Below are 13,041 nucleotides of genomic sequence, written 5' to 3' on the forward strand. Positions count from 1 at the left end.
TGATCCAGAATTCACTCCACAATACCCCAGCCCAGGAAAACCTAACTTTAGGTAAGCAATGCAAATTTCATTTGCTGACCCCACAGAATTACTTCAAATCATGCTCCACACTCATTTCCCCTCACCCCAACCTCTCTGTTGAATTTGAAACCATTTCAGGATGCACAGTAACTGAAATCAGTGGAAGTGCCTGGCAGAAAGGTAAACCCTTGTCAAGGGAGTGTTTTTAGGAAAACTGGCTTCATAAAAAAACTTGTCAAGTACATTTAAGGCAATTCATTCATCACATTGTAAAGGGAATGTTCAGTCCCCAAGAGTTCCTCCCTTACTCAAATGCACTGAATATTTCAGCCTAAGATTATTTAATTGTACACCTGACAACATATTCACATTTTACAGAACTTGTGCACTAATTCAATTGGTGAAATTAGGTATTAAATTTCAATACAAAGAGAAAATGCTGCAAATATTCAGCAGGTCTTAGAATCCCTACAGCGCAAGAATCCATTCGGCTCATTGAGGCTGCAGTGACAACAATTCTACCCAGACCCCACTCTCGTAACCAAGTACTTATCCTGCTAATCACCTGAAACTAAGGGGCAATTTAGCATGGTCAATCAACTTAACCCACACATCTTTGGATTGTGGGAGGAAATCAGAGCACCAGGAGGAAACCCATGCTGACACAGGAAGAATGTGCAAACGCCACGCAGACAGTTATCTGAGGCGCTGTCTCTGCCGCTGTAAGGCAGCAGTGTTAACCACTGTGCCTCCATGCCGCCCAAGGTCAAGCAGCATCTGTGGCAAATGCTGCAAGTCTTTCAGGTCAATGACCATCTGTAGGTCTGACATTATCAGTCTTGTGTGCTTTGATTTCAAATTTGCTGTATTTTGTTTTTTTTTATAAATTTCAGTTCCAGTCAGCTTCCCCAGCCAAGCACCATCTTTCAACAAGGGCAGCTGGACAGCCTCAACCCAAGCTGGCATAAATGTATGGCTTGAGGCATCTGCCAGGTACTGTGCCAGAATGATACACAGTCCTCAATTTCTCTCCCACTCCATTGGCATTTCTAGTCAAGTACATCAAAAAGAACTTAACCCATGCTCCAGCTCTCATACATAAACATTTCTTAGCAAGGCAAGATATTTTTCCACATATATCTTTATGAAATGACTATTTTCACCTTTTTCTCCCAATTGCTGAGTTCCTGATTTCATCTATCCTAGCATTTTTTTTCCAGTCTAGTTTTAATTTTTTTTAATTCATGAATGGGACATGGGGATCACTGGCTGGCCAATATTTACTGCCCATCCCTAGTTGCCCTTGTTCAGAGGGTAGTTGAGAGTCAACTGCATTGCTGTGGTTCTGGAGTCACATTTGGGCCAGTCAAGGTGACAGATTTCCTTCCATAAAAGACATTAGTCAACAAGATGAGTTTTTCCAAAAATCAACCATGATTTCATGGTCATCAGTAGATGGTTAAATTTTAGATTTTTTTAAAAAAAAATTGAATTCAAATTCCACCATCTGATGTGGCAGGATTCAAACCCAGGACCCCATAACATGAGCTGAAGTTCTGGATTAATAGTCCAATGATAATACCACCCGAATCTTTCTGGTCATGGATTGACATATCATAAAACCAAGGTTAAGCTTCCAGGTTGGTGATGCATCCTTGTAACTCCTGGTAAGGACATACCATCAAACTGGAAGCTTAACCATGGTTATATGGTATGTCAATCCATGACTTGCCAGAAAAGAGCACGGCTTCAGCTGGATAAAAGTCAGACAACGCAACACTGGGGAAGATGGAGAGGAATTTCTCAATGCAGCTAGCTCTACAACACATAGGAGCACAGGTACAAAAGGGCTTCAAGCCTGCTCAACAACCCAAACCTTCAACTTTCATGACTCACTGATTAGCCAACTTTCTTTTCTTATTGCTGCCTCACGTTTGTCCCATGATTCTTTCCCCTCCCTTTACTCCCCAAGATGCTAACCCCCGGTTGCATTATGACTCCACAGATGTACTCACTATTTCAACACCTTGGTCACATTTATGCACAAGCCTTAAAAGCGTGTAGGGCAATGTTTCAAAAAACAGAAAAATCTTCTGAACAAAAAAAAAGTTTATGTAGTAATTAAATATATACTGATCAGAGGACAGTTAAATGACAATTAGCACAGATCAGAACTGCTTCCTGTTCTTTACGGCCTTCTCAAATACCTAGCTGCAGCTCTGGATTTTGCACCACTAAGCATCTCACGAGAACTGCATTGGCAACATTCCATAAACACGAGGTGCTCAGAAAACTATCAATCTTAGCATCACATCCAAGCGAGTTCCTGCTGATGTACGCTAAAGAAGGAAAAATTACAAGCTCCTGCACACAGACCGAGCAAACTCAGAAAATGAAATCATTCTGAGGAAGGAAATCACATTCCTTTTGATTACGTAACAGAACACTGTCGGTACCTCTCCAGAAGTATTTCATTCGACCACAAAGTCTAATTGCTATGTGGAAGGAGAGGGAAGCCCGAAATTCGTAGTTCCATAATTTACTTTTAAGTTCAGTGCAAATATAACAGGTATTTGGCATAACAACAGGAAGGTGGCTTTTACCAAACGCACACAATGAAGTGGGTGTTTTTAAAAAACACACACAAGGAAGTGGTTTTTAAATATTTCAACGACTTAACTGGTTTTCCAAACTTTTTGATCATGAGCCACAACCAAACTGCCATTCCAACATAAATGGAATTATTCCAGTTAAGCCACAAGAACTAGAATTATTATAACATTATCGCAAAATCTGTTATGTTTACTTATCTGATAAACTTACCTCCCATATGAACATTTCAACTACTTCATACTTCATCGATCTTACTTGTAAACTAGTTATACAAATGCTATTTTGGCCTCTACGATCAGAATTGTTGATACAACATCGAACCTTCAACTTATTGGGCATCGTAGAATTCCTACAGTGCAGGAGGCAGCCATTCAGCCCATCGATCTGGCACCAACAACAACCCCACCCAGGCCCTATCTTTGTAACCTCACGTATTCCCCTAAATGGCGAGTTAGCATGGCCAATTATCCGATCCCACACATCGTGTGTGGGAGGAAACTAAAGCACCCAGAGGAAATCCACGCAGTCATGGGGAAGAACTTGCAAACTCCAGAGGGAAAACTGAAATCATCATGTTCAATTCCTGCAACAAACTAGGTCCACGTTCCATCAACTCCATTGCCCTCCCCAATCATCATCTCAGGCTGAATGAACCTTGTTACGTACTTGACATCATTTCAACCCTGACCTTCTTCATTACAACACACTGGCACAGTGGTTAGGACTGCTGCCTCACAGCATCAGCTTGGGTCACTGTCTGCATGGGTTTCCTCCAGATGCTCCTGTTTTCTCCCACAATCTCAAGAATGTGATTAGGTGCATTGACCCAAACAGGTGCCAGAGTGTGGCAACTGTCACAGGAGCTTCATTACAGTGTTCCTGCAACATGACTAATAAAAGTTTAAAATTTACTTATTTAAGTCCCACTTCTCTGACCACAGTAACTGCTCATCCCATAATTCATGTTTAAAAGCTCCACCTCTCAAGTTTCAAATTCATTCTTGGTTTCACGCTTACCCATTTCTAAACTCGCCCAACCCTAGAATCACAAACTCATCAGCTCTCTGACTTTGTCCTCTTACCCCACCCCTTCATTCCATCACTAGTATCAGTGCCTTCACCCAAATTCTCTCCAAACCACCTTTTTGGCTAGGTATAATGGTTTTCTTTGCCTCTGAAGTATATTAGTGCATTTTTATGAAGTTAGAAGCAGTACAAAAACACAAGTTGCTGCTGTGTATAGTTGCTTTTTTCATTGCCGCCAATGACTTACCTTGAAAAACTAAAATTTGCATCTTGTGTAAAAATATGTAACAATTCTGCTTGCACAATGAAGGTCAGTCCACTTTCCTTTGATTATTATTGAGTAATGAGGTCATTCCTAAATGAATAAAAAGATCCAATAGTACAACTTGCAGACTACCAGTGCTCTGAATTTCAGAATCATTGCGGTACTGTTCTTTTTACTGCAGTTATCAGTTATACATCAAAAATCTGTTCCACTTTAGCGAGGGTGGGTAGCAGAGAGATATTGCCATTGTTGCGTGCCTAGGGGCAGAGCAGAAATTTGTATACACAAGTAGACCACATGACCCAAGTACATGAATGAATTGCCAACAGTACATTTGCCTCTATTATTAAGAATTTAAAGGTAGGACAGCCAACTGCCTGGGGTCTTTGCAAACTTTGAAAATGAATTTTCACAAATACAGCATCAGCTGTAATGTAATCAGACAACATGCATGATAACCTTCAGTAGTTGCCACACTTGTTAAAACGTATCACACTTAAACCAGTTATCTCTCAGCAATTATATTCTAATTTCCATGCCAATCTTTTAAATGTTGCCTTATTTTCTTGCTTCATTTTTCTTCAAAAAATTTCTGATAAAAGCAAGCACCCTGAGGAACTCCTCCACAGCAATCTCTTGGGGCTGAATTGGTCTCTTCAATAGTCACAACTATTTTGCATTATGCTTGATGGGACTCTATGCACTGGTGTTCTGTCCCATTCCTACTGTCTTGGGTTTGACACACGTGATTAAACTCTACCTTGATGTCAAAGTCACAGTCATAACTCAACTCAGGAATTCTGCAGTTCTGTCCATATTTGAACCAAGATTGTTGAGATCAAAACGATCAAGTGGTCCCAGCAGAACCAGAACTCAGCATTAAGTGAGCAATTGGTGATGAAGTGCCACGTGAAAGCACTGCCAATCACACCTCCTCCTCTTTACTGATGATTCAGAATAAAACAGTGGGTTGGCTAGAATGAATTTGTCCTGATTATTTTGGACAGGACACACTGGGTACTTATCTGCTTTTGTCAGGTAGATGCCAGTTTTCTACTTGTATTGGAACAAATTAGCTACAGACACAGTTGATTCTAGAACCTAGGTATTGAGCACTACAGGCAGAACTTTGTTTGGATCCATAGCCTTTGCTATAACCATTGCCATCAGCCATTTCTTAATATCATATGGAGCGAATCAAATTAGCTGAAGATTAGCATCTGTGATCAAAGGGCCCTCAGGAAGAGGCAGAGATGGTTAACCACTTGGCACTTTTGGCTAAAGATGATTGTGAATGCAGCAGCCTCGGCTTTTGCACTGATGCTACGCACTGTCATTTTTGAGGATGGGGATGCTCATGGAGCGTTCTTCTTCTTTCTGGCTGAATTCACAGAATTGTTGCAATGCAAGAGGTAGTTCAGCTCATTGTGCCTGCACTAGCTCTCCAAATGAGAACAAGATTTAGTACGATTCACATTGTTTCTATTCAAATAATCATCTCGTGCCCATTTGAATGCCTCGATTGAAAATGCTTTCACCATACTTCAAGACATTGCATTCCAGACCAGAACCACTTGCTGTGTGAAAACGTTTTTTCCGCACATCACATTTGCTTATTTTGCAAATCAGTTCAATTCTGTGCTCTCACGTTCCTGATCCTTCTAATGAGAGGATACAGTTTTGTCCCATCTACTCTATCCAGCCTCATGATATTGATCAAATTTCCTCAGCCTTCTTGTCTCCAAGGACAACAGCACCAACATCTCCAAGCTCTTCTCATAACTGAAGTGTCTCCTCCCTGAGAACTATTCTTGCGAAACTTTTGCTGCAATCTCTCTAGTGCATTCATATCCTTCCTAAAGTGTGACGCCTGGAACTATACACAATGCTCCAGGTCCAACTAGCATCTTGTGCAAATTGAGCACAATTTCCTGCCCCTGATTTCTATGTCACTATTAATAAAACCCCAGGATACTGTATGCTTTACCAACTACTCTCTCCACCTGTTCTGCCACTTTCAATGCTCGATGATTTAACCAATTTTGTATCCACATAGCCTAAAGAAAAGGGCAGGAGCAATTATTTTTCTCAAATCTGTTCTGTGGTACTCTATCGATTTTGATTGCCTTCTGAAAGTTTGTGTACACCACACGAGTAGCAATACCCTCATTAACCCTCTGTTACTTCTTCAAAAATCCAGTTAAGTTGGCTGAACATTATTTTCCCTGAAGAAATCCATGCTGGCTCTTTGTAATCGACCCACATGTTTCCTTGTGACTATTAACTTTATCCCAATAATGGTTTCTAGAAGCTTCCCTATCATCGAAGTTAAATTGACTAGTTGTAATTGCTAGACTATTCCTTGCAACTTTTGCACAAATCAGTAATGTTTGCTATTCTTCACTCCTTTGGAATCTACCCAAGTTTAGGGAAGATGATTATGGCCATGCTTACACTGTCACTTCCTTCAATATCCTTAGATGCATCTCATCCAGTCCCAGTGCTTGGTCAACTTTCAGTATCGAGAGTCTATTCAACACTTCCACTTTAGCAATTTTGAACCGTTCCAGTGACAAGAGTTCCCTTCTGTGTGCATACTTCATCTCTAGAATGACTGCGTAGTGATCACTCCTACATTATGGTTCACATTTGGGACAGGTCAGCTGGTGACAAATGAGGTCAAGTAGGGTTTTCACCTCATTTGTTCATTCACCAACTGCTTTAAGCCCAGCATGGCAACTTCATCCTTTAGGATTCACCCAGCTTTGTCAGTCGTGCCACCAAGCCACTCACTTAAAGGCATTAAGTGCCCCACCCACAAAACATTATTTGCCCATTATATCTTCAGCACTTCTTCAAAGTGATGTAAAACGTGGAGGGTTAATGCTAATTCATAAGCAAGGTGCTAGGTCATAACCAGCAGGAGAATTTGTTGCCCAAATCGGACCTGATGGCCATGAGATTTCATTAAGGTTGGAGGCAATGTTATGGGCTCCATGGATCATCCCTCCCAACTGTATAAAACTGTGCTGCCCCCACTGGTGGGTTTGTGTTTCTAGTACAACAGATATACCCAGGGATGGTGATGGAGGAATGCAGTGCATTGGTTGAACTCAACCATTCTGTGAGAGTGAGCAAGTGACAATGGAGTTGACATGGAGGGAACACTTCTAATTTTCGTCCAAGTTCCAGATGTTTGGTGGTGACGGTGGTGGGGAATTTTTAACCCTTAAATCAAAGCAGGCCAAAGCACAGGAAAAGGTTTTGACAATAAATCGCAGACTTCTGGTTTTTCGATTTACACAACTTTTATTTTACTATTGCTGTTGCTCAAGGGGCAATATTGAGATCACCCAAAAAAAGGTCAAAGATATTTCAATCAGGGCTGTAACACATCGTGTTGAATGTGTTTCCATTTTGTTTTTGGGAAACAAACAAAATAGTTATGAAATAATTTTATGATGCTAGAAAAATTCCAAATAATTAATTTCTTCTCAGAAAGAACTCTACAAAAATTCATTATTATCCACTGAACTGCATGCCAATGGAAAAACAAGGTTTTTTCTAAGCATATTCAGATCACATGGAATTGTTACAAGATTGAAGTTACATTATAAGAACTGGCAGAATTAAATATAGACGCATTTCTAAAATTGCAGGAAATTGTAACTTTTTCAGCAAATCAATAGTAGAAAAAGAATTGGCTTGTACAGACATAGGCAGGGCACTGGTTGTTTGGTTACGGTATTTATTCCTTGCAGAGCACAAGTCTGAATCACATCTTCAAATAATAGCCAAACCAAGTTATTCTCAACAAGACAGCTTTGCAACTAATCAAGACCACTACATATTTAATATCACAACTGATCACTTTACATTGAGGGAAGAGAAGGCATCCAAGGGAAAATAAGCTGCCTTCAGGCCGCAGCAGAAACCACCGAGGGTTTTGCTTATAAGTCTAACTAACAGAACTAATAAGATGGAACTTAAGCCTTCATTAACAGCTTTCTTCGAATCATCTAGATTTTGTCAATGTGTCCAACAGTTTAACTCAGAATTAGCTATCTCAAAAATGGAGAGATGTCATGCATTGTCGTTAAAAATAGACGCACCCCTGAGATCTATAATCTCACGCTCAAATAAATTTACTATGGTGCAAGCTTCTTTAAACAAGTTCATAGGCATATTTGTGCAAAGTATCTTTCACAACTGACTGGGCAAGAGTCTTCCATGATGAAAATAACTCTAAGACTGGGAAGAGGATCAGTTCCAATGGCAATATAGCTGCAGAGATGTCATAGTCTCTCAAAGAATAAACTAACAATTGAGACAACGGATGACTCATGGTTAAAAAGCATCTGACCAAAGAGGTTACGAGGGGGAGCTGGAAGAGAATTCCTACTTACCTATTAGACCAGAGTTCAAGAATGGTGTTGGTGACAGTCCTTCATGGGATCCTAATCGACTTTCATTCAAATGTTCGCCATAATGAGGACTGTCTGCAAAGGCCTGGGGAAAGAGATCAGTATCCATGAATAAGTCAAATCATCTATCACTTTCAAGACTAACAAATACAAGAAAAAAAAACAGAAGTGTCAGCTTCAATTTTTCCACAAATTCTGTTTAGTATATTAATGTTCATATCCAAAGATCTTTCACTGATTTCTCAGCAACTCAAAAGTTCACAGGCATTTTTAGTTGGATGCTTACGCAGTACTTCAAAAAAAATGATTATCACAAATATAGATAACTCAGTTTGCCAGACAACTGTTTATTGATGCTGAGTGATGACAAAATTGCAGGTTCAATTCCCATACTGCCTGAGGTTATTCATGAAGGCCCCACCTTCTCAACCTTGCCCTCACCTGAGATCTGGGTGAGCCTCAGGTTAAATCATCACCAGCTTATTTCATTTGGGACTATGGCAACTTTCCCTTACCTGTCTGAAACAAGTTGTTTGCTCAACATGCTCACACATCAATATCTATTAAAAATGGCTAACTGAAAAGCTCAAAAAGAGCAACTAAATTAACCATTAGCTCAAATACCTATATGTTTTAAACATCTAATAAACTGAAAGATGAGGGAGTCAAACACCAACCCATTATTTATGCAGGTATCAGAGACGACAAAATCACAAAGTACGCAGCACAAGTCAAAGGGATATCTGATCTCTCTCAAACTCGAACCAAAACAGAAAATGTTGGAAATAATCACATCAGACAGCATCCATAAAGAAAGAAGTTGCTCATGTTTCAGGTTGATGCCCTTTGATTGCAGCTTCATCAAGCTGAAACCTGTCTCTCTCCACAGATGCTGCCTGATCTGCTGAGTATTTCCATCCTTTCGTTTCTATTTCAGATTTATAACATCTCCATGTATTGGCTCCCAAAAACTGCAACTTGCTAACCAATAGATAACAATTTCTTGAAAGTTTTCACTGCAAAGTCCTCGAGCATTTAGATATGCCAAAGTCAGGAGTACCAGTGGAATGAAGGCAACTGATTTCAATGAACACGAATTCAGAGCTGTGATGACAATGGGTCGTTTTCCAGATCCACAATAATCACTGTTTCAAAAAGCATGGTTTTAAAAAGCAATGCAGCCAAGCAATGGAAAATTGCAGACTTCAAGCATCAGCACGAAGGCAGAACCAGAGCAGGAAATATCTGCCCTAACAGCTGGATGGCAGTCAATATTGGAATAAACTCTCGGAGCCAGTCATGCTGTTAATTCTTATTCCAAGGACAGGCAGAAGATTAAAGAGACATAACAAAGTTGAACAGTGGCAGAAGTGGGAGTTCTGCACTCAACATGCTTACTTGTCGTGCAATTGTTTCCACCTGCACATCGTGTCTTACAGTTACAGCCCAGGTCCCCCTCTATCTGTAATGGGGGAGGGGGGGTAATTCTAGACAAACTTACCATCCACATGTCACATGAAATTTGGGAAAGCATACACCACATCACCTTTGCATCAGTTGATAGCACTCATACTTTTCACTAAGTAGGGGAATTATCACCTCTGTCCTGGCCAATATATATCCCTCAAACAACATAACAAAAATCAGATCATTTGATCATTATCACAATGATATCCGGGACATGAAAAGGCTGCTATATTTTTGACGTTACAATAGTGACACACTTCAAAAGTACTTCTTTGACTGTAAATTGCATTGATGGGCACAAAAAACACAAACAAGTTTTGATCGCATATTCCATCAAAAATCAATATCTGCTGTACCTCATACTCCTGTAGATGGCACTAAGGACTATGTCACACTGACTTTTGTCACCTGACGAAGGGGCTAACCCCGAAAGCTTGCGAGTATATTATCAAATAAATAGGTTGGACTAAAACCTGGTGTTGTCAGACTTTTTACTGTGTTTACGCCAGTCCAACACCGGCATACCCACATCATGACACTGACTTTTGTCATAAGCATTTATCAATTATCCTTTGATTGCTTAATTAGGTCAAGGAATCAGTAAATTATTTCTCCACCGAGTACTTTTCTTCCCTAATGCAATTACAACTGTTCAGTTGTGATGTTAGTGTCTCTGAGATTTTTTAAAAAATCATGATCTCTGCAGCTCACAGCTTTGGGTGATGTCATTGGTAAGAGGAGAAAAAAAACTGCCAGTCATATGACAAAGGTTATTTTTAATTTTGTTTTGGCTGTAGTGTTAGAAACATAGGTGAAAGAAGTCTTTCTCGTTTTTTATTTTGAAAGTTTTACTAGTTAGCTGAAAGCACATCTTGTTTGCCATCCTGCAGTAACAGGTAGTCTTCAAAACACAAGCTGCTCTGAGTTTCAGATAATTTGAAATCAGCATTAAATCCAGGGAAATGGATTCCAGTTTTAAGTGAGCTTTAGCCTGTGTAATGATAAAACTGTTTAAAGGGTTGTGTTTATTGGATTTTGGTTTTAATTGGAACACATTACAAATGTTCATTAAGAGTTATACATTTCAGTGGTTGTTTTGTTTCTTGCTTGTAATTGATGCAAGTTCTTTCTAATTTTATTGCCTTATATGTGAACTATATTCTTAAATAAACTTGGTTCGATAAAAGCTCCCTACTGGGTCATTTGAATCATGCCTGAAGTGGAGCACATCATGCTTATCCGAGCCTAATTCAAGATGCAAAACTTATGATTCAGGCAGACTTCATGAAACACTTGAGTTTCTAACCTGAACCTAAACACAATCAAGGGCACAAGCAAAAGAAGAAATTACAAACTTCACAATTTCAAATTTATATCTACTTCAAGCATCTTAAGCAAGCATTTGTTACATTTAAATTTAGAAGAGCTCATTCTCTCTTGATTTGGACTTTTTTTCCCCTCAAAATTGAGCTGTATTTTGACTGTGGTTTCTCACTGGTTTCCCAACTTTCTCTCTACTGTTTCGTCTGCAATGTCTTTCACTGCTTGCATTTCTGTTCAGTATTTCTCCAAATAATTTTGAGAAGCAAAGAAATATATTGAAGAAGAAAAAAGGTGTGATTTCTATTAATAAAACATGAATTCTGTGGCCAACTGGTTTTGAACTAATAGAACATGGTGATCTAAAGCTCACATCTGAGATAGTGGGAGAAAGAGATGGAAAGAAATTTAGACTTTTCTCACTCTCATTTATCAAAAACAGTAATTTTGAAATTAAATACATCTAAGGAACGAAAGCAGAAAATGCTGTAAACACTCAGCAAATCAGGCTCTATCTGTGGACAACATGGGGAAACATAGGGAAAAATACCAGGTCGATGACTTGCCTTCAGCTTTTAAGGAAAACCGGAAAGAATAAAGAAGGAAATTTGGGAGGTGGGGAACAGCTTTAAGGTGAGGGCTCACTGGCATCTTGCTAATTACCCATGTGGGAATGAAGGAAGGAATCAAGAAATAAAAGTGACTCTCTGCTGGAGTGGGTGCTCTGTGGCAGCCTGAGGGAAGGGGATAGATGAGTTGAGCAAGTAGCTAAGGGGAAGGAGGAGCATCATTCGGAGTGATGATTTAAAAGATCTGCAAGTACAAGAGCTAGGAGCCATGATAAGAACAACAGTCTGTGAGGAAGCACAAGTGAAAGGAGAAGCTACATTGTCTCTCTCCCAATGACTATTTGGCACTTTCCCAAACCAAATATTCAATACAACCTCATATCCATAAGAAAATAAACAAAGACACAGAGAGGCAGAGCAAAAAGAGGAAAGAGGCAAAACTGGACACAAGGCAGTCAAGATAAATGATTACATTCTCTGACAAGTGTGTGCCGCAGGAGAGTGATTGGTATAAGATTGTAAGATGATGTATTTCTTATGTTATGATTACGTATGCGACACGGAGTTTTCCAACAATCAGCAAATTTGACTGCTATTATTTTAATTAATGTCTGGTTACAACATTTTAAATCCGTCACCCTCTCAACAGTTGCTTCCTAGCTTGGACTGCCATCTTCTCATCTGATTCTCCTGCTGTTCATGCTTTAAGGCAAAAAGAACAGTGAATTTCCTACGTTCTTAATCACAGATGATGATGCAGTGCTTTCGTTCTATCTGCTGCAGAAGTAAAAATATCACACCAGTGATTTAACACAGAGCACACTCCAGTTAAGTCAAGTAGAAACTACAGTAAAATGCAGGCCAAATTTTCCCTGTGACTAATTTTTATTATGATTAGGAAGCTGAGATGGCCTACAGAATTGTTGTTAAAATAAAACAGAACGTGGTACCAATTTGATTCAGATTCTCTGAAGCCAGGAACTAAACGAAGAGAAATGCAATTTCCTTACACTATCAACTGAGAGCATAGAGAAGATTTTTAATTTTAAATAGTTTTTTTTCTGAACGTGCTGTCAATTATTTTGTTTTAAAGGATAAGTTTAAAGAGGCATGAAAACATAATGGGATTAGGATGAGTGATTGCCCAAATAATGCAGATGAGAAAAGAATACAAACATGTTTGTAACTTGAAGTTGAAGATTAAAGCAAAATACTGTGGATGCTCGAATCTGAGATCGAAACAGAAAATGTTGGAAAATCTCAGGTCTGACAGCATTAAGGGAGAGAGAATAGACCCAACGTTGAGCCTGGACGACCCTTAGAGCTGCCAGCTCTG

The 13,041-nt window shown here is 39.5% G+C and overlaps 1 protein-coding gene across 7 annotated transcripts in view; it reads right to left on the reverse strand.

Moving 5' to 3' along the window:
• Positions 1-13,041, reverse strand: part of tcf12 (transcription factor 12) — a 260,025-nt gene that overhangs the window by 155,709 nt on the left and 91,275 nt on the right. For all 7 annotated transcript variants that reach the window (XM_080214465.1, XM_080214469.1, XM_080214470.1 and 4 more), the window contains one exon: positions 8,332-8,434. In XM_080214465.1, the coding sequence (XP_080070591.1) occupies positions 8,332-8,434 (103 nt within the window). The remainder of the gene's footprint in view (positions 1-8,331; positions 8,435-13,041) is intronic.

The sequence above is a fragment of the Carcharhinus amblyrhynchos genome, chromosome 28 (assembly GCF_965287045.1).
Source record: "Carcharhinus amblyrhynchos chromosome 28, sCarAmb.v2.hapA, whole genome shotgun sequence".
Taxonomy (NCBI): Eukaryota; Metazoa; Chordata; class Chondrichthyes; order Carcharhiniformes; family Carcharhinidae; genus Carcharhinus; species Carcharhinus amblyrhynchos.